Source organism: Balaenoptera physalus (genome assembly GCF_965194825.1).
Source record: "Balaenoptera physalus genome assembly, chromosome: X".
NCBI classification, from domain to species: Eukaryota; Metazoa; Chordata; class Mammalia; order Artiodactyla; family Balaenopteridae; genus Balaenoptera; species Balaenoptera physalus.
In genome coordinates, this window is record NC_138903.1 from 46857961 (window position 1) to 46883704 (window position 25744).

General features: G+C 39.7%; 1 protein-coding gene across 15 annotated transcripts in view; it reads right to left on the bottom strand.

The window, feature by feature from the left end:
* The window catches only part of HUWE1 (HECT, UBA and WWE domain containing E3 ubiquitin protein ligase 1), a 141776-nt gene that overhangs the window by 31304 nt on the left and 84728 nt on the right, over positions 1 to 25744 (bottom strand). For 14 of the 15 annotated variants that reach the window (XM_082445050.1, XM_082445059.1, XM_082445060.1 and 11 more), the window contains 19 exons: positions 24532 to 24723; positions 22140 to 22356; positions 21602 to 21724; positions 20575 to 20812; positions 19950 to 20180; positions 18532 to 18654; positions 17975 to 18070; positions 17139 to 17408; positions 15746 to 15898; positions 14123 to 14250; positions 13816 to 13897; positions 12965 to 13141; positions 12326 to 12485; positions 11675 to 12033; positions 8617 to 8812; positions 7241 to 7408; positions 6077 to 6222; positions 5593 to 5659; positions 3086 to 3300 (listed from right to left, as the gene is read on the bottom strand). In XM_082445050.1, coding sequence (XP_082301176.1) covers positions 3086 to 3300; positions 5593 to 5659; positions 6077 to 6222; positions 7241 to 7408; positions 8617 to 8812; positions 11675 to 12033; positions 12326 to 12485; positions 12965 to 13141; positions 13816 to 13897; positions 14123 to 14250; positions 15746 to 15898; positions 17139 to 17408; positions 17975 to 18070; positions 18532 to 18654; positions 19950 to 20180; positions 20575 to 20812; positions 21602 to 21724; positions 22140 to 22356; positions 24532 to 24723 — 3341 coding nt within the window. The remainder of the gene's footprint in view (positions 1 to 3085; positions 3301 to 5592; positions 5660 to 6076; positions 6223 to 7240; positions 7409 to 8616; positions 8813 to 11674; positions 12034 to 12325; positions 12486 to 12964; positions 13142 to 13815; positions 13898 to 14122; positions 14251 to 15745; positions 15899 to 17138; positions 17409 to 17974; positions 18071 to 18531; positions 18655 to 19949; positions 20181 to 20574; positions 20813 to 21601; positions 21725 to 22139; positions 22357 to 24531; positions 24724 to 25744) is intronic. The other variant, XM_082445055.1, reaches the window with a different exon arrangement.

Sequence of the window (25744 nt, forward strand, 5' to 3'; positions counted from 1 at the left end):
TATGCTTCCAAATTCCATTCATTTTTCACAAGTTTACACATCTTCATTAATCTGAGACCTAAAGAAATGTGGCTTGCCAAAGCACTTAAGTCAATGGCGATGATTCAAACCTTGATCCCTAATTCAGTGCTACAATTACTCCAGTTTCTAATTAAATTGTAGTATTTACTGAAACCTACAATGTGCCCAGGACCCTGGGCTAAAAATTGGCAGGGGTTGAATGAGAAACACACAGCACAGTCACAGATATGGATATGAAGAAATAGTTAATGCAGGGTTACTTAAAATAGCAAAAAAGGCCCAATAACAGGGAAGGATATTAAGTCAGACTTTCCCTCCCCCTCTAAAAATGATTTCTGCCCTGATAATTCTTTATCTTAGAAAGAAACTTAGTTCTGTTGTCATTCAAGTAGATTTTGGATCAAAACGCAGTGGTGATTTTGGAACCAGATAGAGATGATGGTTGCACGACACTGAATGTACTAAATGCCACTCGACTGTATACTTTAAGATACTTAGTTTTATGTGCATTTTACCTCAATTTAAAAAATGCATTGAAGGGACCTCCCTGGTGGTCAAGTGGTTAAGACTCCATGCTCCCAATGCAGGGGGCCTGGGTTCGAGCCCTGGTCAGGGAACTAGATCCTGCATACTGCAACCAAGAGCCCACATGCTGCAACTAAAAGAGCCCGCGTGCCGCCAACAAAGACCCGGCGCAGCCAAATAAATAAATAAATATTTTTTTAAAAATGCATTGAAGAATTCTAGGCTCTGGGAAATTAGATAAGGTGTCCCTGTTAACTATTAGAAATAAAAATTTCCCAGTAGTGAATAAAATACAAAGTTAAAACAGTTTTCTGGAAAAAAGTGTAACATTACCAGTAAAAACTGAAAAAAAAGCAAGCCTTGCAATTTGGGCGACTGAGTGGATTCGTGCAACCGTGACTCAGTGGAAGGAATCTGGATATGAAACCAGAGACCTGGGCTCTAATCCTAGTCTTGCTACTCTGCAGTGTGGCCTTGGGCAAGTTACTGACCTCTCTGAGCCTTCTCTTCTCTCTGTTAAGGGGAGCAATACCAACAACCTTGCAGTGCTGAGGTGAGGATTATCAATAGTATCTGTAAAGCACCTATGAGTACCCAGTACCAGTAAGTAGGTCACTTGATACATATTAAAGCAGATACTTAATAAATTTGCAATTAAATGTCTTATTCCACAAGTATGCTATTATAACTACAACTGGCATAAATGAGTATAAGCTTTGAAATAAATGTCTAATGTATACTTAATACACACATTCCATAAAGGACTTATATCCAGAATATATAAAGAACTCAGTAGAAAATAAGAATAAAAGACTTGGACACTTCACAAAAGAGAATATACAAATGGCCAATAAAGACAGGGAAATTTTAACCACAATGCAATACCAGTATGAACCTACTAGAATGGTTAAAATGAAAAACAGGAATACCAAGTATTGGCAAGGAGGTGAAATAATCCAAACTCCCATATGCTGTGCTGGTGATAATATAAATTGACACGACTGCTCTGGAAAACTTGGTATCAGTTGCTAAAGCTGAACACACCGGCAATTCCACTCCTAGGCACATAGCACCCAACAGAAATATATGAACTTACGTATGAACGTGAGTGTGTGTGTAAAAATACACACACACACACACGAACTTATATATGTTCACCAAGACATGTGTAAGAGTGACTGTAGCAGCACTACTTTTAATACTTCCAAAAGAAAAACTAGCCAACTGTCAATAAGCACTAGAATGGATAAGACTGTGTTACATTCACACAATGGAATTCTATACAGCAATGAAAATAAACTAAAACTACACACAAAGATGTAGTTGCAAATATGTTAAGCAAAAGAAGCCAGACACAGGACATACTGTAAGATTCCACTTATATAAAGCGCAAGCCCAATTCACGAACGCAAGATAATGGTGACCTTATGGAAGTTCAAAGGGGAAGGGGAGACATGCAAAGGTGTGAGTGGGATTAGCTTTTGTGGAGTTTCTAATGTTTAATTTAGTGGTAGTCATCCAAGAAAAATTAACTGGTGAATCACTTAGGAGTAGTGTAGTTTTGTATGCATTTTAAAAGCTTGGATTAAGATAAAAATAGCTTAAAAAATGGCAGCTGCTGTCATAGATTCTTTGTCTGCAACATTATTGCCCCTGTTCCATTCTCACACCCTTTACTGCTTACTAACCATAAAATAACTATGTGACCTCCAAAACAAGGTCTCCTTTATGAAAAAAACGTCCTTGGGTACCCCTTTTACATATATGGGAACATGATATGGTTTCTTAAAGTGTCCTTTCACTTGAAAAATCCAACCTGAAGATAATTCTGTATCAGGACATATAAAATATGACTTCATTCTTTCCCATGCTCTATTGATGAACATTTAGGCTTTTCTTATATTCTATTTATTACCAATACTGTTACACATCAGGTGTCTGCACAGGTGTGAGTACATCTGGAAGATAAACTCCAATACTGTGTACTTCATTTATTCTCCTGTCTCTTAGATACCTTTACCTAGGTGATCCACAGATACCTCTCAAATTCTACATTTTCTCTTCGAACCATTTCCTCTTCTAACAAAAGGAATAAAAAAAACATAAAACAAGAAACATCTCGAGTCCTTGATTTCACCTTTATCCTCCAAATCCAATCTCGTCCATTTCTACTGGTAAAACATCTCTTCAACTCATTTATTTCCCCCTCCAACTTCATCAAGGTCCTGTATTACTTAGACTACTATACCAGCGTCCTGACTGGTCTGACTCCAACCTTGCCTTTTGCAGTCTCTAATAAGGCAGACCAAGTGATTTTCTACAAAACAAATTAACAAACTACATCAACTCACTTCCTGCAAATGAGCCTGATGGCTCCACATCATGGAAAAAAAGGCCTAGCTCTTTAATGTGTCTTAAGAGGCCTCTGCCTCTCTCATCACTGGGTTAGCATGCACGGGCTCCTAGCAAAGCATCCAACACATAGCAGGTATCCAAATGATAAAAGTATAAAATATTAAGCAGAAATTAGAAATCTTACCTCTTTGATCAGCTCAGACTGGCCCACAGTATAGCTGTAGTTGGCAATCAGGGTAGCAATACCAACATAGGATCTCACCAACTCTGCCAGAAGCCGAAGAATAGTGGAGGTGGGCATTAACGGTTTGCTGCCCTTGCCTTTCTGCTTGCCCTCCTCAGACGCCCGGTCCCCTTCTTTATCTTTCTTCCCATCCCGAGACTCCTCCGGAGTTGAAGCTGTTGAGAAAGAGCCAAACACTGGTTCAATTCCACACTGGAATATTGGCAAAATCAAGTCTTAGGTGGAAAGGATACTTCAGGCCACTAGTACAAACTGAATGCCCTCCTCCTACTGCAGTGGAAAGACAGATAGCTAATATGACACAGGTCTCAGATGCGCTCTACGGATATAGTACAACAGAGAGGCTTTACCCAACTGTTCACACATCGTCCGCCATTTCCCTCCTCTTATACATTTTATGTTCCAGAAATACTGTACTAATAGTAGTTCTCCAAACATGCCTTGTATACTCTTTTACCTCTTCTTCCCACATGTCTGTGTGGCACACATTTACTTAATCTAGCTAAGTTCAAAAGCTGATCTCCTCTATAAATGATTTCCTGCTTCATCCAGGCATACCGAGATGCTATCTTATCATGTGCCCACTATATCTTATCCCAGCACGCCTCCATTCCAGCAGTTATCTTGTACTAAGAGCACTGCATGTCACCCTCACTAGACAAAATTCTTTAAGTGCAGGGAATGAATCTGATTCATTTTGGTGTCTACTATAGTCTGCCACATAGTGGGCAATGATGCTTCCCTTGAATGATACTACCATCACCCATACTATATACTACATATGAGCAGTAAGTCAACCAAAATGAGTTAGCCAATATTTTACTAATTATTAGCCTTTTAAGCATATCCTCCAGGGACTAAACTGGCATTAAGTACAACATCTCAACTTAGATTTCAAAGATCCTTCCTGTCAAGGAGAAGGAGCTCTTGAAAGGTCTCATTAGAATTGCTTCCATGACATTTCTCTAATTCTTGGCAAGTAGCCAATGGGCTCTGTTGAAACTGCTAGAAAGTAAGAATCCACCATATAAATCTTGTAGCCAGAATAGTGTCACTGGCACCAAAGTTCTATAAGCCAGCATGGAAGCTACCAAAAGAAATATACGGAGAGGTTTAAAGAGTAGAACTAAAGGACGTTACCACAGCAACCACTACTGGGTTAGTTAAGCTACAGTTCCATTAACTTCATTTATTCTATATTCCCCGTGTTGTACAATATATCCTTGTAGCTTATTTTATAACTAATAGTTTGTACTTCTTAATCCCCTACCCCTATACCGCCCCTCCCCCCTTCCTTCTCCCCATTGGTAACCACTAGTTTGTTCTCTGTATCTGTGAGTCTGCCTCTTTTGTTATATTTACTAGTTTTTAAAAAATATACACATATATTTAAAAATTTATTTATTTTTTGGCTGTGTTGTGTCTTCATTGATGCACGCGGGTTTTCTCTAGTTGCGGCGAGTGGGGTCTACTCTTTGTTGCGGTGCGCAGGCTTCTCATTGCGGTGGCTTCTCTTGTTGTGGAGCACGGGCTCTAGGCACGTGGGCTCAGTAGTTGCGGCGCGCAGGCTTTAGTAGTTGTGGTGTGCAGGCTCAGTAGTTGTGGCTCGCGGGCTCTAGGGTGCAAGCTCAGTAGTTGTGGTACACGGGCTTAGTTGCTCTGCGACATGTGGGATCTTCCTGGACCAGGGATCGAACCCATGTCCCCCGCATTGGCAGGAGGATTCTTAACCACTGCGCCACCAGCAAAGTCCTACTAGCTTATTTTTTTAGATTCCATGTATAAGTGATACCATACAGTATTTGTCTTTCTCTGTCTGACTTATTTCACTTAGCATAATGCCCTCCAAGTCCATCCATGTTGCTGCAAATGGCAAAATTTCATTCTTTTTAATGGCCAGTTCCATTAACTTTAGCATATAATGAGGGGTGGGTGCAGGGCCAGGATGCCATATACTATGAAATGGAATAGATCCCAATAAGAAAACGTAGGCACGTGTGAAATGTTGATATAGAAAGCTGGCTTTTGGGCCCAGGGTCTTTGATTTACTTGGCTCTGGTCATTAATGGACGCTCTTTAACATCACTGTTGTGCCTATAGCACCAGCTCTCACTGGGGCAATCAAATGGCAGTCTTCTAAAGACCCTAAAGAAAGCATTGTAATTTCTGGAGCTGGTTGCAATGGGGCCTACAGTCCTGAGTTGCTAGCTCTAAGGAGATCTGCATGTATTCCTGAATTCCTGAAGAATATAAAGACTTAATCTGGTCTCAGATAACTGGGATGGACCTTTTGTTTACAGAACGCTGAGCACAGCCCCGAGAAAGTTCACTTACGCAAGTAAACGTGACAATTATGCCTGTATTCCCCTACTGCCTGCCCAGGACACTCCGTTTCTTCAAGCTCTCTTCTCAAGAAATAAGAACAAAAGAGAAAAGCAAACCATTACCTTCTCCTTGGGATGTCCCAGATGTGGCAGTCTCAGTGGAGGTACCATCTGCAGCAAAGACCTGACTCTATGGGGGAAGAAAACTCCTGAGCCATTATTAATTTCAAAGACAGTTGTCTCCAAATGGCAGGACTCCTTTTCAGGGTACTGGCTGTAAATGTTATAGACTCTCTTTGTCTATCTTTTAACCACCTTTTCCTTCTCTATACTATAATCCGTGGGAAGCCATCATTATAAACAGCGACTGGAAGATTGAGGGGAAAGGGAACGGGGGAAGATGAGAATGAAAAATGAATTAAAGAAACATTTCTAATCCAAGGAGAAAAAAGAAAATCCCAGGGACAACCCGATCTTCATTTTTAGGCAACAGATAATTTATAGATACATCAAAATTAATACCTTTGAAATATCCCTGGCATAACCCTATATCCCGTAGTAGGTACTGAAAAGGGAGAAGGCAGATAGAAGGTTGGAGCTGACTTACATTAATGGAAAATCCTGGCTGTGTGTCAAAGTCACTGCTCTGACGGGTAAGTGACCGGTACTGCTGGTATACATCATCACCCATGTCTTGCAGGAGCTGGCCAACCTCTTGAGTCATGCCCCCAGGTTTAGGATCAGATTTGTCTGCTAGAAAAATAAAAACAAAACAAAACTCTTTAGACTGTGCAATGTTAATGACCATCTGGTAGCTTGGTCAATTTTGCTCCAAGTTGCTACAGCTGTTTACACAGTAATATTGCTAGGCTTTGATTTAAGAATGAGAAATGTAGAGAGAGCATGGTTGAAAGCCTCATTCTATCACTAGTTTTGTGACCACAGGCAATTTACTCTCTTCACTGTCCTTAGTTATCACTACTAAGCTTAAATGAACATACCTGACATTTTGCCTAGTACAGTGAGAGGTCAATAAATGGTTGCTATATATAGCTAAATTATTATTATTATTATTATTATTTTGGGGGGGGAGGGTTTAGGAGGTGGGGTAAAGGTTTTGCGATTGTGGGAAAAGCAAGGAGCTCTATAAGGATCAGAGTGCTGTATGGATGAAAAGCACTAAAGACTCAGATTTTCTTGACTTGTTAAATGCACTATTCATGAACTTTTGGCAATTCTGTGGGACCTATCAAATAAGTATGTCCTGAATAAAATCCAGAAGGATCTGACTGGAATAGAACTTGAGTTCCAAGCAATTCATTCATAACTTTCCCAATACTTAAAAGCAGCACCTTAACTAAGGACAAAAGATAGGGATGGTGGTCTCAGAGGTCAGGAAGCCTAGCCACACCTTCTAATATTGTTCCCAGATCTTAGGGCAACAACTATGTTTTGTTTCTGAGAGTGAAAACATTGGAGACTTCTTGGTATTTTATCTTCAACCTGCTCAACCTGCTTATTATCTCCTTTTTAATCTTTGTTCATTCTTCCCTCTGTATGGGATGTACTCTCATACAAAAGATTCTGGTAATCTCCTTATCCTTATCATTCATACTGTATGACTATTAACTTCTTCAGAGAAGTGGGCTATATGTCTTATTCATCTTGATTCCCAGAGAGTGGGCAAATAGTTGAGTGCTCACTAAGCCATGAGTTAGTTGAAGTGACCTAAACAAAGTGCCCAGCCTCCTCAGGTGGGCTAGTTACATACCTTCCTCTGGAGCATGGTATGCAGCCAGGGCATTTAACATGTCATAGATCACTTCCTTGATAGTATCAGGAATGACAGGCAGAGGTGAGGGCTTCAAAGGGGTTGTCTTCACCAGCTGTACAGCATTAGGGCCTTTAATTCTAAGATTTTCAAATTCATCATCTGAAGCTAAGCCAAAGTGAGACAGAGAAAAATCAGTCAATAATGAACGGGTACCTACATTTGGTTACTGATAAAGACTCAGAAGCCGGGGGTGGGGGGCACTTCCAAACAATGTTCAAGTAGTCTACTAGAAAATCTGGCTTTTACCTTCCCTAAATCCCAGAGGATTTCATACAGCAATATCAAATAGTAAAAAAAGAGTATAGGCTTTGGAGTTGGGGACACTTGGTTTTGAAATCCAGTTCTGTTACAGGATCATGGCCAAATTATTTCAACAAACCTCAATTTTCTCATTCTTGAAAATTTGAGGATTAAAGGAGACCATACATGAGAAATGCCCAGCACAGAGCCAGGGTGGGGCTCCTAAAATAATTAGTCCCTTTCCCAACTTTGAATTTAAAAAACAAACAAACCAACAAACAAAAAAACCCCTAAAGCCCCACGACCCCACAGAAAAGTTGAAAGGTTAGTACAAAAAAATCCATATACTTTTCATCTAGAATCACCATTTGTCCACCCCTAAATATGTCTACCTGCATCTAAGATCAAGGATATTTGTCTACATAGCCAGAATACCATAATACCCAAGAAATTTAACACAGATACAATTATATTATCTAATACATAGTAACTGTTCTAACTTCTCCAAATCTCCTTTATCTAGATTCAGCATCCCATCAAGGTTGGTGGTTTTCTCTCATCTAAAAGGAGATTTTATCTAGGAGATCCTTGCATTTTTTCCTTTCACAACATTAATATTTTGGAAGAGTCTAGGTCAGTTGTTTTATGGAATGTCTCACAATTTGTACCTATCTAATTGTTTCCTCATAATTATAGGTCAAACATTTTTGGCAAGAATACACCGTGATTCTTCCTACTGTATCACATAAGTCACGTCCATTTGTCCCTCAATTATCACTCTATCTGTAAACCATTCACTGTTTACATTCACTGTTGTCACATCAAGCTAAGTTATTTGAAGGCAAGGACTAGACTGAATGAGTCCTTGGTATCTCTGGCAGGAACTACCACAGGGCAAGGACCAGAGAAGCTACTGAACTACCCCTGAATTGACCCACTTGATCAACTAGCCAATGTCCCAACGCTTGCCTAAGGAGGTTTTCCAAGTTATAGGCTTCCTCACAGAAAATTTTTGGAGTTATACTAAGCCACAGACCTCAATGTCTCAAAGGCCAAGAGAAGGGTAAACTTACCAGTTCCTGAGCCTCGAGGGGCTGGAAGGGCAATGCGGATACAGCAGTTGGCCACTTCTGTGAAAATGTCTGGATTGCGGCATGCGGCTGGCCCAAGGACACGAAGGATATAGTTGATCTCCCGAGAGCCGAGGCTGCCAGATACAACACCAGAGGTAGTGCTACCAGCTCCACTTGTAGCTGCTGAGCGAACAACCTAGTAAAGAGAGGGAGAACACTGCTGATTAAAGACCACTTTCTAAAACACAACTGCATTCAAGGAAGAGTTACCAAGGATTAAAATACCAAACAAGTTCTGCCTCAAGACAGTGGAGGACAGCCTTTGATCTTTGGGAGAAAGATACACTTGGTCTTTCAAGTCCTATTCCTTCCCAATTCAAAAAATGTGGCTTACAAAAAAGTTACAGCATTCAGCATACCCCCAAAATTATCAGCTATTAGACTAGATGATATGTGACCTTTATAGAAACTGGGTAACGTATATAGATCATTGATCATCCAGATTATGGCTCCCAAATTTAAGTGCCAGCTCCTAGCCTTCCCAAATGCCATCCCAATTTTAAACCAGAATGGTTCAAACTCTAAAAATATGTAATATTGACATCCACTTAGTGTATAAAAACAAGATTAAATGCTTTCTTTATGTTTCAAAGTCAATAATCAGTCTTGGATAATGACAGCCAGGAGATATCAAACTACTTATGGACTGTTTGCTTTGATACCACAGGGCTTAGACATTGTCATGCTTTTGCTCTTCTCATAAAATGACTTGTTAATCATGGAAAATATAGGAAAGTATAACGAAAATAGTTCCACTGTATTTCCCATGATCTATTGCTTTGTGAATTATGTTCATAAAGGTAAAAATCTTTTGGACTCAATGCTTTTCTTACCAAACTGGTCATGCTCTTCAGTTTAGCATAACAACTTCTACATCTTGCCTGCCAGGCTGCTGCAATCGTAAAATAACTCCCATTTTTTAAGTACAGAAAAGTGTAATTCCACTATGTGCCATCATTTATTCAGTCCTCTGCTGGACATTAGATCTCTAGTCTTGATATTACAAGTAATTCTACAGTGAACTTTCTTGTATATGTACCTTGGCATACTTTAGTTATCAGATAAATTCTTAGCCGCAGAATTTCTAGGTCAAAGGATATCTTAAACTGACAGTACCAAATTGCCCTCCAGTGTGGTTGCACCAATTTCCAATCCTACCAAAAGTAAGAGTATGCCTGGTTCTTCACACCCGTACCTGCAATGGATATTATCAAGCATTTACATTTTGCTACTTGATACGTTAAACCTGCCACTGATCTTCCTTTGTTTCCCACACCCCCAAATAAAATTTCCTTTAAGCTTACAAAGTCTTCTGTCATCCAAAAAGAACCTATATTTTTTCATAGCATTTTAAAAAGTTGTATAAACTTTAAACATTTTAAGTATGTTTGTTTTTAAGTCAGAATCCTATCTGTATATAGTTGTTTCTTCTCTGTTGGGCTGTCTCCTGACCTTGGATCAGTGTACATGCTGTCTTTAACAGCCTTCTTTTGGTTTTGCTCATGTCAGGTGAAATCAAACAGGCTGGCTGAAGAAGAACTGTCTGAAGAATGTGAGATATATACTCATATACGCATAGAAGCATGAAGTGGCACCACCTTTCCGGCAAGCAAGCTAAAAAACAATATATACCTTTTGATCCAATTTCTAAGCATTTATAAGAAAAACGACCTTAAATGTGACAAAGCTATGCACAAAAATGCAAATAGCAACACTATATATCAACATGGGAAACGATGTTCCAAGAGAGGAAATTGAAAGTGAAGGTCAGTAGCATTCACCTGATGATTGTTGAGAAAGAATTAGCAGAGGAAAGAGTTTGTAAAAGTACTGTGGAGAAAAAGCCTTACTGGTGAGATGTCAGCCCCCAACCCCTCTGTTGATGTCTTAAAGTTGATGACATAAAGGTTTTTATTTTTCTAATTGCTTTGTTATTTCTTCTACTGCTTTATATGTTTCCTAAAATAAACAAATAAACCTCAGTTTTCTCATGTGCACAATGCATATTTGTAAAGAGCTTATCACAGTCATAAACATTCCAAAAATTTTACTACGGCTGACCCTTGAACAACATGGGGGTTGGGGCACCAACCCTCCGTGCTGTCGAAAATCGACGAATAACTTATAGTGGCCCTCCACATCTGAGGTTCTTTATCTGTGGATTCAACCCACTGTGGATTGTGGTAGTACTGTAGTGTTTACTATTGGAAAAAAAATCTACATATAAGTGGACCTGTGCAATTCAAACCTGTGTTATTCAAGAGTCAACTGTACTTTTACAACCCCAAAACACAACGTTTGGAAAACAGGCTCTTGGGTGAAGTACTCCTATAAGAGAATGACCTTTAAAACATGAACTTGGTGGAGGGTATCCTAGTTCCTTATTAACAAGTTTTGGAGGACACAGGGAGTGGGAAGGGTAAGCTGGGACGAAGTGAAAGAGTGGCATGGACATATATACACTACCAAATGTAAAACAGGTAGCTAGTGGGAAGCAGCCGCATAGCACAGGGAGATCAGTTCGGTGCTTTGTGACCACCTAGAGGGGTGGGATAGGGAGGGTGGGAGGGAGGGAGAGGCAAGAGGGAAGAGATATGGGGATATATGTATATGTATAGCTGATTCACTTTGTTATAAAGCAGAAACTAACACACCATTGTAAAGCAATTATACTCCAATAAAGACTTTAAAAAAAAAGTTTTGGTTCAAGAAACCTATATTGCTAGAGAGGACTTTCTAGATAAGAGCTACCACTATAGTAAATTTAAGGGTAAAAAATGTATTTTCTAGTACCTTTTAAATGTCACTCAATGGGATAATCTACCATACACCTAAGCAAGCACCTAAGCACACAGTTGGGAAATTCTGTTGGGCAGAGCATATCTGTAACACCTAGCTATATACTTGATGAAGAATCAGAAGTCTATCTGCTCTGAGAGCAAGGAGAACAAGGTTATTATGTAACACTAAACCAGCATCGGACACCAAAAGGACTCACCTTTTCCATGGTATGGCGGAGGGTGCAGGGGTCCTCAATAATGTGTCTTAAGAGAAGGGTGACCAGGGGAGTAAACCCATTGAAGCCTGAACTCTGGGTCAAATTCAAGATCATGCGGGTACTCTTCAGCTCTGCAAACATCATGGCATATTTGTGGTCTCGGGTGAGCCTCAGGCAGAGGCGAAGGGTGGCATGCAAAGTGTCTGGGTCCACAGGGACCCCTAGCATGCTCACACAGGCCCGGATTAAAACAGTCACCATATCCTCTGTCAGGCCCTGGATCAGGATCTCCCCAATTTTTGTTTCTTCCAGGCTTGTCTCCTTTTCAGTATTTGTACTGTCTAGGGCCAAGGGGGTATCTATAAATGGGAAAGTAAGTGTTCAGACAGTTAACTTGACATTTCCTCCCATCCTCTCCCTCTTAAGTAACCAGTCAAACACTTGGGTCCTATTAAGAGAAACAGACCAAATACCAATTCAAAGACCAGATGAAAAGGCACATAAAGAGGAGGACTGTGTATCTTTAAGTCACCAAGCAATCTGATGGATAAGAAATCACTCATGATGAAATCTGGCCAGAATTTAAGCCATAAAGGCACACTAGCTTTGTGTAAGACACTCCTTGAAAGATTCAAAACTAAAAGTCCATACCATTGGCTTTATTTTCTTTACGTTTGATATCCATTTCTTTGCTTTCTTCCAATGTCTTCTCTAGTTCCTGTCCATTGCTGTTTTTAGAATTTTTATTCAGCCGTGGTACCCTCAGGAGTGTCAGCATCACCGGGCGCCGGTTCCCTGTTTCCTCATTAACCTAGGAATTCAAGCAGACAAAAACATCTCTACCGAAAAAAGAATTGTAAGGGGGGTGGGGGAGCTGGAACTCTGTAGCAAAATGCTGTAACAGGAAGGAACCTTGGCAATTTATCCCACCCCTATCATTTACAGAGAGAAAGCCTGAAGGTCCTCAGAAGGAAAGTGGCATACACGAGACCCTACAGCAAATTATAAACTTTCCAATAGAGCAGACTCCATCCCCCAACCACTCCCTAATCCTTGACTGAACACTTAAAATCATTTCTGGGTGGGACAGTATCAAATTGCCACAGATTCATGGCCTAACACATGGCTTTAAGAAGACTCAGTTCTCTGAAAACTATACCCCATTTAGTAGTGGTAATACTGTTCTTATAACACGTCAGGACTGCTGGTTCAGGAAGAAGCAAGTGGAAAGGCATACTCAGCACCTTCCCCTCTTTTCAATCAAGTTTATGGCATTGAGTGAGCATGTACCTGCACCATTGTAGTGAACTGGACAGTATATCTTCTTCGGCCTGCAGTGAAACGCACACTTGTCTCTCCAGATTTCCAGGCGGAATCAATAGTGCTATTGTTGCTTGCACTGTAACTACACCAACGTCCAGAGCGGTCATCAAACCAGCGCCAGTTGTTGTTGTTGGACTGTAGGTACTAAATACAAGAACACAAAGTTTCATTGTACTTCCTTACAAGGTTGATTGTTAGAAGAAATAGTAATTTCATCAGTGTTCATTGCTAAAGCTAACCCAGGAAAAAGAAATATATTGGACATTTAAAATGTTTTGCAAACCAAGAGAGAAGTTTTCATATACCTTAACCCTCGCATTCCTGAGCCTCTCCATATGCACAAAACACTCTATACCCTTATCCTGTGATGCTCTGCTTTCCTTTTGTTTCCAACTATTTTCCACAAAAGGTAAACATTTTAGATGTACTGGAACAAAACTTGTTTCTGGGAAGGTACTAAGATGATGTGGCGTATATAATTTTCGTATAAGGAGCACTTGCTTTTGGAGGAATCCTTGCACACTCAGTCCTTCACATAAAAGAAGAGCCACTCCTCCTCTGGAGACAGAACACTTCTTTAACATTTACTTCCAGGGTAAGTTCTTAGACCCTTTAGCCAGCAGCTCCATAAAAAAAAAAAAAAAAAATTTCTAACTCCCAATTCAAAAGAAAACTCTAGCTATCAAGATCCCTCAAGAGATTTATGCCTTGATCAGAGAGCTTTACATTTTTTTACCACTATCCCATATTCTCTTCTGGTCTATTCTTGCCTCAAGAAGCTGAGCCGTTCTGCTCACCACATACACCACATTACATACCTTAGTCATTTGGGCTCTCCTTTTTGAGGAGATGGCTGTCTTTTCATAGAAATCAATCAGAAGCAATACTGGGGTGATCCACCTATAACAGGAGAAATGATTTACTCTGGGCAAGCCAGAAACCTGCACAACATGGGAAAACTTATCTTGATTTCATCAGGTACCTCACAATTTTCAAACCACAAAAGGTATCCAAGATTTGTCCCATACGTGCCCCAGAAAACTGCCTGATTCAAGCCCTAAGCTTGAGGGCCCAAATCCCCAGGGCAATAGAAATGAAAACAAGAGAGATTACAGGGTCACTCACTTTGGGGTCTGGACCTCCTTTTGTTCCTTGGCGGCCTGTAGGCAGGGCTGAACCACTTCCAACAGTTTGATTAGGACATTAAGGATGCCACTAGATTCAACCACCCAAGCACAAGGTAGCTTCAACTCCTGATTGATCAAAGGAAAAAAAATAAAACAAATACCAGCTTCTACTCAGTATCAAGGATTAGCATGGTATAGAACATAAGAGTGAATGCTAATAGAATTGGTTGAATTCAAATTGCATTTCCACCACTTACCAGCTGTGTGGTCCGAGATTAGTTACTTAAATTCTCTAGGCCTTGGTTTCCTCATGGGTCAAAGGGAATAATTTCTATCTCCAAGGTAATTGTGATACACTGTGCCAACATAGTGGCTGGTACATTAGTATGTGCTTAATATGGAAACTGTTACTAGTATCATTAATATCATTAAGACCTGTTACCTACGCTAGTTGAAAAGCTTCTGATTTACAGACAACCTTTATAATCTCCCAAGGAAGATGGAATAATTAAACACAGCAACATAGTTAATGGTTCCCCTTACAAGGGCTACAAAAAGTGTTACTGATGTAACAGGAAATCACTGGAAGTGATTTAAATGGCCGACAATAGGTAGTTATTTAAACTAGGGGACCTCAAAAAGATGGAATAGTATATACATGACGTGGGAAAATATTTGTAATATAATACTGAGAGAAAAGAATATAAAACTTTCTAAATACTCTGATCCCAATTGTTTAAATGTACAAAAAAAAGACTAGAAGAAAAATATTAGCCTGTCCTTTGTGATTTTTTTAAAAAGGGGGGCTCATGAGTGATTTCTTTACATTGTAATGTTTTGAGGGACCCCCAGCATTCAGTACTTTGCAACATTTCCCACAAGTATCTATTCACAAGTGCTATATAATAAGAATCACCACTTTTATCACAAAGGAAAGCCCTGAGACTGTAGACACACAGACTGACACATATATTGGACTTAACTCCTGAATTGCTACAAGGGTTTACTCCATTAAATCCAGGTTTTACCATTAAACATGATAAGCTAAGAATGAAGAATCACTTGCTCAAGGTTAGGCGCCTCCTAATTCCTATGATGGCTGGAACAAGAACATGTCCTGGCCAAAGCACACTTTACCTCAAATAATCTGCTGACTGACCAGGTAGGAAAGAAGAGTCAGATTCTATCTGACACCTATTACCAAATTTCCACATCCTACCCCACTCTTTGGCTGCTAGTTAGTTTTCCTCAGAGAAGCCAAAAATATTCCACAACTTAACTGTAGTAGTCATTCTAAGTACCTTCTTATAATTACACCCCATCCCGCAATCCTCTAAGACCCAATTCAATTAACATTTGTTCTGAGAAGCCCTTCTCTCATTATCCAGAAGTGATGTATACTGCCCCCTCTGAACTCAGATAAAATTGTTTATGCCATTCATGTGGCATAGAATGCTGTATTTTGTACTTAATTGTGTGCATTACAGCCTATTAGAAGCTGTAGGCTATGAAATGCAGACATTTCCTTCATTTCTCTTTACCTTCTTCAATGTCTCAAATGGTAGGTGTTTGATGATTCTTTGATGAATGAATCACAAGGACCAAAAGGTCTAAATCTTACCTCAAAAAGCAGTGTTAAAAGCAAGATTCTAGTAGCCAAATTGGAGGCCTGGGGCAGGGTGGCCATCTGACTGATCCACTCTGACACAGTTTTTGTGTCACTTGTTGTCAGGGGAAGAGCGGCTTTGATCAATACATCAGCAGCTTCCCACACCTAGGAAAGCAGAAAAGTGGCCAAGTCAAAAACTGTAGATTGAGTATGATGAGGTATGTCAAAACATTCTCAACCTTATAAAATACTCCCTCCACCTCTAAATACATTCACTGAAGGAGAGGGGGTAAATATTAACATATTTACTATAGGGTGTCTGTATCAAAAGAAGATGTATGCTATTAAAGGAGCACCTCTAAAAAATTATTTTCTTAGGCTAGATTACAAGAAGTCTAAATTCTAAGTTAAAGAAAATGAATATTTTTTAAAATTTTCTGGTGCATATACAGAGTCAACCCCACAAAGGTTCTACCAACTTAAAATCTTTCACTACACCCGCCCCAGAATTATCATTAAAAACAGAAAACAAAAATCCCCGTTAGAAACATTGGTCTTGCTTTAGTATGCACGTTAAAAATTTCTTGTAATGAATTTTATGTAATTGCTCTTGTCTATTAAGGTTTTAGTTTGCTTAAAATCACTTCTATAAGCTCTTAATATAGATTAAAGATAACTAAACATTGGCCATATCTTGTGGGGGGAAGAAAAAGGGTTTATTCAGTTTGCCTTTTACTCTTGTGATGTTTCCATACACTAAAGTTATGTTTACATACAACACTTACTTTCTTCCTCTGTCTCTAAACTTAAAAAAATATATAAAACGAGATTCCAATGATCTAAATACATAAATCATAAAAAAACAGTAAAGGAAATACAACCAAAATGCTAACTGGCTATGTGGGAATTTAGGGTAATTTATTTCTTATTCTACTTCAACAACTAGCATACATTAATTTCATAATGAGGAAAAACACTGCTTAAAAAAAGACAAACAATAGGTCACAACTACTCATTCGGATGGGGACTCATCTGTCAAAATGGTTGTTGCATAGGAGGAGAGGGAAAAACATTTATTTAGGCCAGGGGGCCTAACTTGGTTCAAGAGTGAGAGACATTTTTGACATTTTAGATGAATCTAAGAAGAGACACCTAGAAAAAGAGAGCTTTGTTTTTTTCTTTCAAAGACATTTTTTTGTGTGTGAAGCAGTTAATTCATGTTTTGCAGGAAAACACTCAAGAAAGAGCTAGATTACTAGATCTACAGAATTCAAAGAACGAATACATCCATATCAAATAAAATGCAAAAATACTCATTAAAAAAATAAAAAAAGAAATCAGGTTTTGATAGATGGCAGGAAAACCATTTTACATACTCCCCTCTTCTGGCCCCTGGAGAACTTACCTGATTGACTACTTGCTTCAGAATCATGTCTCGATAGTCTGCTCCATTACGTTTGATTGCTGTCATGATCAGATCACACACCCGGTACACTGTGTCTGGGAGCTCATCAAGAAGGTGAAAGCAGCCTGGCAACATGGTATCTGTGAAAGTGTGGAGTTCATCTTGCTCCAATGGATCAGCATCCTGGAACTTCTCTAGACATTTAGCCTCTTCCTCTTCCTGCTTTTCCCGAGCTTTCCGTTCCTCCTCCTCCTTCCGGCAAGCAACTTCCTGGAGGCAGGGAAGGAAGAAAGTGAGAAGACTCTAAAAATGTATCTGCCCTACCATATGAATATTCTCTACCTTCTCCTCAAGCAGGTGATACATTCGTTAGAGTGTGGCAATGAGTATGAGGGCAGCCACACAGGCTAAGGCAAGACAGGGGAAGGACACCTCCAATCCTCAAAGCACTGGCAACTTAGGTGCATCATCCTACATCACCCCCCACAAATATCATTTGTAGACATTGCCCTGCATTCTCTGCAGGTATGGTAAACTGAAGTAATTATTACCTAGATTCCTAGGTAATAAAGACAGCCAAGTTTGGCCTAATGGGTACTACCAAGGACATTTTGGGCCTCTTATTTAACAATAAATATTAATGCTTCATCTGTTTCACTTAAAGCTTCAGGTCAATGTAATGTAGATTAGTGATGGCAAGGTTGGGATGAATGAGTATTCACATGTCTTTGTTTAGACTTTAATTCGACCAATTACTCTGCAGTAGTAGCAGAATGTTCATAGAAATACTAAGATTAATGTGTCAGACCCTCTTGGAAGCCCCGTTTCCTAGTTACCTCAGGTGACTCTGCCCTTTGATCCATTGGGATATCCTGTCCCAGAGACATGGCAATTGCTCTCATCATCTGATCCTCTTCGGACATACTCAGATCCTAAAGAGCAACAACAGAAAATCCAGCAACTATACACACTCCAAGGAACTACACACACAACTCATAAGGAACCAGACATCCTGTGCTCAAGCTTTAGAGAGGAAGAGAAGGGGCTCTGAATGCTGCTCTCTAGAGTCAAACTCAATTAGGCTTACCTGGTCACTTACGAGAACGAGAGGGAAAAAAATCACAATAAAATTAAATATAGGAAAGGAGCTTCAATGTGACCACCTATTTGGCATCTCACAAGAGAGCCTTCCTATTACTTTCTTATTATGCATAATTTAAGAGTTCCTCTGCAAAGTCCAGTAATTTCCATGACTAGGAGACAGAAAGCTTCTGCTCCTTATATTCTAGAGCCATGAGAGTTAGCATATAAAGAAAATATTGGCACGGAGAAGTAAAGCACATCAGCAGCCAAACCAATGCCCTGAAAGATTAGAGCCCCTGAGCCAACTCACCCGAACAACTCCTCCCATGATCGGGGGAGGGTGGGTTAGAAGGTACTCTGTGGCCTGCTCCATGGTGCTGGTGTTCAACAGGGCCTCCATAGCATGTTCCCTTGTGAAGCCCATGTCCATGAGCTACAAAAAGAAGGCAGGATCTCAGAACCATGGTAAAAGAGAAATCCAAATGCATTTTAAAAAGAAAGGAATCCTTTTAAGACGTAAACAAGTTTTCCTAACTTCATATGAACTGAGAACATTTATAAGGTTAAGGCAGTTAGATAACGTGAATGATCCTTTCTGCCTGGTGCCTCCATACCATTTACACAGAGCTACACATTGAGGCAAGGAGCCAAGGTGATTCTCAATTCCATCCTTTAAGAAAATTCACCTAGATGGTTATTATCATTAGGAAGATTATTCTAATTCAAAGATTGAGACTCACACACAGAAACAAAACTTGGTCCCACTTTTCTTGAAGACAAACTGGCAACAGAACAAGAGACTGAAAAACTGACCCAGGAAATCTACAACTAGGAAATAATCATGAGATGCACAGAAAAATTTGTAGAAAAAGAAACTATACATCACAGCTTTACAACATCAAATAATAAGAAAATCAACATATCCAGCAATAAAAGAATGATTAAGAAGTAAAAAAGACCCATTTTCTTAATGACAGCGGTATAAGCCTACATACTGTATGATGTTACTATGTAAAAATTAGGCATAGAACTAAGTGATGAAAAAAAGGACATAATGACTATTTTGTGTGGTGATATTAAGAATGCCTTTAAAAAGTATTTCAGTATATTTCTAACTTTTCTTTAAGTGAGCACTTTTAACTATTATAATAAAAAAAAGTGGCATGTACATATAGAAGACATGTTTGAACAGGACTCTAGATATAAAGAGAACACACATACATACACACAAATTGCAAGAGGAGTACGCTAAATGCTGTTTGAGACTGAAATGTGAGGATCTAAGTGCATCCCCCCCCGCCGCCACTTCTAGCCTCCAATTTTTTAAAATTTAAAAATGAAAACAAAAGTTTTATAGGTGACTAAGGTTTCCAAAAGCTCTTGATGGAAAATAAATTTGGGCCACAATATTCCTTCTCTTCATAGACTAATGAGAAAGTAGCTGAGGACAGTTTGCCTCCAAAGAACATGGCAACCACAGCCTACTGAGAATACGTAAAAGACTTCCAATACTAAACAATATGCTTGGGAGGACACAAATCTTTTACCTATTAGGAGTACTGAAACTATTCTCCAGCTTTCTCAGGAGAAGAAAATAAAGAATAAGAGAGGGAACATATTTAAACCTATCCCCTAACAGGACCAGGCATTAAGAAACTTAGAAACCCCACGAGCAGTATACTCTCCGGTGCAAAGTCTTGGCCCTGGAGTGTGAGGTCAGAACCCCACCTGTTGTAGTTGTTGCTGGTTGACTTGAGGTTCCCGGCGGGAGCCACCTTCCTCTTGTCCTGTATCCTCTTCTCCTCGAGACCCCTCCTTCTCTTTGCTCAGTCTTTCTCGAATAACAGGTTCTCCTCGGAGGATGTGGCACAGGATGGCCAGCATGGACTCAGCCATTCGCCCACCATACACCTTCAAGGGTTTCCGGTTCCACAGGTTCTTGATGCAAGTAAAGGCTGCCTATAAGTCATTTGAAAAGCTGTGTGAAGATCATTTTGTTTCAATTCAAAACCCCAGGAAGAATAAGTCAAAGACTTATGAGATGGTCCTTCCACAATCAGTGCCAACAACAAAATCCTAGGCAGTACTGAGGTTGGGGGGAGCCCAAGGAAGTACAGAGAAGGGGCATTTAACCCAACCTGGAAGTACCAATCTGAAGTTTACAGTTCAAATGTTTACACCACAGAAAATTATCAAGTGATCTCTATCCCATTCTGCAAGGCAGCCCTATCTGGGAGTAGGATCCAGTGGTTCTCTACCAATCGAGTTGTTTCACTAAGAAGGACAAAACAGAGTGGGAGCTACCCAGTTGGCATGAGAAATTGCTCTTGGTTTTAGAATGCTGACTACTCACTTTCTGAGTTACCACAAGGAAGCGGAGGGCACTGAATTGTGGAAAGTTCTGAACACCTCCAGGCAATTTAGCAGGCAGTGAATGTGGAGATTCAAGCACCGTGGTGGGATTCACCATCTTCTCCACCAGCATTAGCCAGGCATCTAGGAATTCTCCTGTGCCATCAGGTAAGTCTGAATGTTCTAATCCCTCAGCAACAGGAACTTTGCCTCCCATGGACAGAGCCCAATTGAATGTTCTAAATTCAAATAAGAGAAAGTATAGAGATAGAATATTAGTATTTTAGATTGGTGATGGGGAGAGAAAGGGACACATTCAAAAGCTTCCCAGTCCCTCCTCTTGGAGCTATTGCTTCCAGTCTATCCAACATTTATTAGCTTTACCCCCCACCCCTTTTTTTTTTACTTGAAGTATAGCTGGTTTACAATGTTGTGTTAGTTTCTGGTATACAGCAATTCAGTTATATATATATATATTTATATATATTTATATATATATAGTTCTTTTTCATTATAGGTAATTACAAGATGTTGAATACAGAGCTTTACCTTTTATTTGGGTTTTTATTCCAGCTTTATTGACATATTATTGACATATATTTGTTATACGCATATATGGCAAAATTACTACCACTTCTAGCTTTACTTTTAAAGCCAAAACAAACAAAAACCCTAAAGTGAAACTTAGCTTAGAATCTTCTGACCAAAAGAAGCAGAAAAGTGATCATATTCAGAGAAAACAGCAGAAAAGGACAAGTCTATTAGAAAAATATGTACCAGACATTACAAGCCAAATGAAGAAAAACAGAGACCCTTACAAACATTCCTAGGACAGGCTGAATCCCACCCTCCAGGAAGATGGAGATAAATACAGTTAGTTCCTGAAACGTGAAAGGGTATACCCAATGGCTGTCCCTATGTATCCCACTGTCACAGGATAGGTGGCTTAGAAAGTTGTGGGCTGATAAGGCACACAGAAAAGACCAAACTCCAAACAATGCTTCTCTGTAAAGCAACATGATCCTTACTCAAAAAGAGCATTGTGGCCTCCAGAGCAGAGAAATTTTTGCAGCATGAGGTGGTAGGGATACTTCCTCTCATCAAACAGCATTGGGGACGTAAAACCAACTGAACAGATGAAGAATGTCAGCCTGGAAGAGGGAAAAAGCAAAAAGTTAACCTTCTCTGAGGCAGACACAGAAGCAATGGGAAATTCAAGTAAAAGCCAAGAGTAAAATTTAACATTGCACTGAAGTGACTGATAGACTGACTAGAATGCAGGTGGGTGACTAGTTTGGATATTAAAATTTCTAAGGCAAAAAAGGGTGACAGTTCCCACCTACTAGTAAATACAAGGTTATTGGAATGCAGTTTGATTACAAATGCTTTTAAAATCTCTATATTTTACACTAGGCAGAACCAAAACAAGTAGCTTAAACAGTATTTGGGGTACACATTTAAGAGTAAAACAAGGGACCTCCAAGTCCTCTAATTCAGTGGCTCACTCTGCATTCAAGTGGAGAAGGAACCAATTAGATTCTTTCTGCATCTCAAGCGGAACCTCACCTGAAGCGTGGAGTAGGCGTATATGGTGGAGGCTGCCAAGATAAGCCCTTTGTGAGGAGCTTAGTGAGAGCTGAGGCCGTTGATCGAGCAGCAGGTGTTGGTGCTGTGGTGGTGCTGGCAGCATGATGGCTCCTTCTCTGGCGGACAGGAGACCCCACACAAAGTTTAACAAGGAGTCCAAATAGCTCAGCCAGTGCTCTGCCTAATCTAGAGGAAGCTGGAACCCAAAAGTCAGAATAAGGCTGTACAGCATTTTCAGAATGGTTTCATTATAACAGACACATTACTGTTAATACATTTTAATGACTGACTACTCCCTCCCACTCAAACATTCTATGAAACACCTGGACTTGTCTCTACATATGATATCTGAAAAGGAAGCTCCACAGGGAATAAATGCCTCTTTTGAAGGCAGGAGACTGAGAAGTATGTTGGCATTCAATATATAATAAATATGAAAGACAAACAAGATAAGCACTCACACTGTTAGGAGATATAAACTGAAACTACCTTTGTAGAAAGCAATACACAATATGAACTATTTAAGTAAATGATATATCTATGTATTGAATTATGGAGTCACTTAAAATGCCTACAGAGAACTTTAAAAATGGGAAAAATGCTAACAACTTAGACCAGAAAAAAACATCACATATATACTAGTATCGTCTCATCATAACATTAAATGTATGGTCCCCAAAGGAAAAAAGGTTGTTAGGAAAAGCATAAAAATTTAAAAAGTGGCCTTCTTAACACATTATATTTGGGTAATTTCCTTGCTTTTCTTAAAACATTTCTCTGTACTTTTTCTATAGTGAATATTTATTACTCCTAAAATCACAAATGAAAATGCTGTCACAACATGTCTGAAATAAACATTATTTCATCATGATCCAGGTCTGAATCAAAGCACATCTCTTAATTATACACATGTATATATGAACCCACTGTAAAAAAAATAGGCTCTACTTGAGCTGGTACCACATATCGTACCCCAAAACCTCAGTAAGCTCTGAGATACACAGCATAAGAAGAAAGGAACAGGTCTTTTCTTTTTCCCAATCCATCCAAATTAGGATCTCCCAATCCTAATGAGGGATCAGGCTACAGATACTCGCACTGCCTGGCTGGAGGTTGGGTGGGCCTAGACTCTGAAAGCCTAATGCATGTACACATTAAGTTTGTACTTTTCCACCACCGTTTTCAGGTGAATAGACAGCAAAGTGGCTCAAAGGTAGTCAGCAAGGATAAAAGAGAAAAACAAAAGGCCAGTAACCATAGAGAAACAGACATCAAAAGCATGGGCTGGGCCCACACAGAAACCTCAGAATGTTCCAAGGTCACAGAGGTCTAACAAAGAAAGGGGAGATAAACATTAGCATCTTCTTGGATGGTCAATTTTTCTTCAATTTGGGGAAAGCGGCAGTAGACTTTCAAATTAAAACAAAGGAGCAGAATTAAACAAATTAAAACAGAACATAAAATTCACGGAGGTTTAAAATAACAAATGGAAACACCAAAGGCCATATTTTGCTTGCTTTTGGGCAGAGCCCCCAATTCCCAGGAGTTGTCTACATTTTCCTTCACATTAAGGTGTCAGAAAGTGGCAAATGTACAAAATTGGTAGAGGTACAGAACACAGAAAATAGGTTCCCCACTGATTTTACATTAAGGGGCAAAAGATGGCAAAGACAGATCAGTGCACATCTTTATTCACTGTTTTGGTTGCACCGCACAGCACGCGGAATCCTAGTTCCCCGACCAGGGATTGAACCCGCACCCCCCACAGTGGAAGTGCAGAGTCTCAACCACTGGACCGCCGGGGAAGTCCCCAGTGCACATCTTTAATGTGGTCTTGCATCATATTACTGTAGTCTCCACAGAGCTGGCAAAGTAACTACTAAAACACAAATCAACTATGTCACTTGCCAGCTACACTTGAGGGACAGAGAAAGGAAAAGGAGACTGAGTGCAGTAGCCAGACAGGTAACAGGAAAGTAGGAGGGCTTAATATTAATACCACAAAAGCCAAGAAAAGAGTATTTTGAGAAGGAGGTGATAGGTCAACCATCATGCTGTGGAAAAGTGAGAAGTGGACTGAAAAGTATCCAATGGACTTAGCAACAAGGAGGTTACAGATACCTCGGTGAGACATTTCAGGGAAATGGTAGGAGCAGAGGTCATTTGCAGTAGTAGAAGAGTGAGCAGGAAGAAAAGGAGGGGTAGACTTGGCTTTCAGAAAGCGATTCTCTCATCTCTGTATCCCTAACAGTTAGTACAGAGCCTGTCACATGGCAGACACCTGAAAATGAGCCACCAAGTTTAAAACTTCCTTAAAGGAAACAATACAGCCATACCAGGCTCTAAAAGGGAGCAGAAGAAAGAGAATCACCTGACAATAACGGCTTGATTTGCTTGATTCTGGCAGCCATGGCAGGTGTGATTTTAGATTTGCCCTTAGAGTCTGAAGCAGTAGGTTCATCTGTCTCCATAGGAGCCAGTGTGTCACCATCAAGCCCAATGCCTTCCAACAAGCCCTGGGTAGAAGCATCCATACTTCCAGCAGTTCCATCCTGTTCCCCATCTGTAGACATAAGAGGGGAGCAATAAGACCATGTTGACCCAGCACTCACCTGGTTCCTTGTTCTGAAGAGTCCGAAGAAAGAGGTACCTACAGTGCTTGTTACTAAAATGTCCACAACTTTCTAAATCTGAAAAGAAAAAAACGCAAAACTGTACTTCTTTCCCTGGAGTCCTTCTAAGTAGCTAACACTGACATCTTCCAATGAGAGCATGTTAAAAGTCTTAACTTTCAAGGGCTACCTTGGAAGACTGTAGGCACACTGCATGACCCAGAAACTTCACATAAACTGCAGTGTGTGTGGTGACCCCATGCACTCAAGGCGCATACCCCACTAGAGTTTTAGAGCTCGTTAATAAACTCATTTGGACATCACAGATTACCACTAGAGAAATATATTTCCTAGAATTTAAGATTTTTGTATATGAATGTGAGATGAGTCTTTTGGGGGGGGGGTGTGCTCTTGATCTAAGAATCAGCATTAGGCAAACTATAAAACACATCAAATTTTCTTTCTAATATTCTGGAAAAACTATGTGGAAATGGAGATACCTTTGTTAAATGTGAAAGAAACTGCTGGGGAAAAATATATCTAAATTGTTATGCAAGGCAATTCTTTGACTGCGAGTCTAATTTTGTTCTTGGTTTTTAGTAAATTATTTTATTCTTTCCTTGACTTAAAGTTGGTATATTTAAGACTGACAAAATTTGAGATTCTAACACTTGGTTTCGTCCATTTTCGTGTATATTTTATTAATTCTGTCCCCTTCCTCCAAAATACAATAACTAGCTGTCACATAAAATCCTTATTTGTTGTTTCATAACTTATGTCTGCTTTATTAGTTCCTTATCATTTTCTCTATCTTTAGCAATCTCAATACAATTTTTAAGCATATCTTTTTTTTAAACATCTTTATTGGAGTATAATTGCTTTACAATGGTGTTAGTTTCTGCTTTATAACAAAGTGAATCAGTTATACATATACATATGTTCCCATATCTCTTCCCTCTTGCGTCTCCCTCC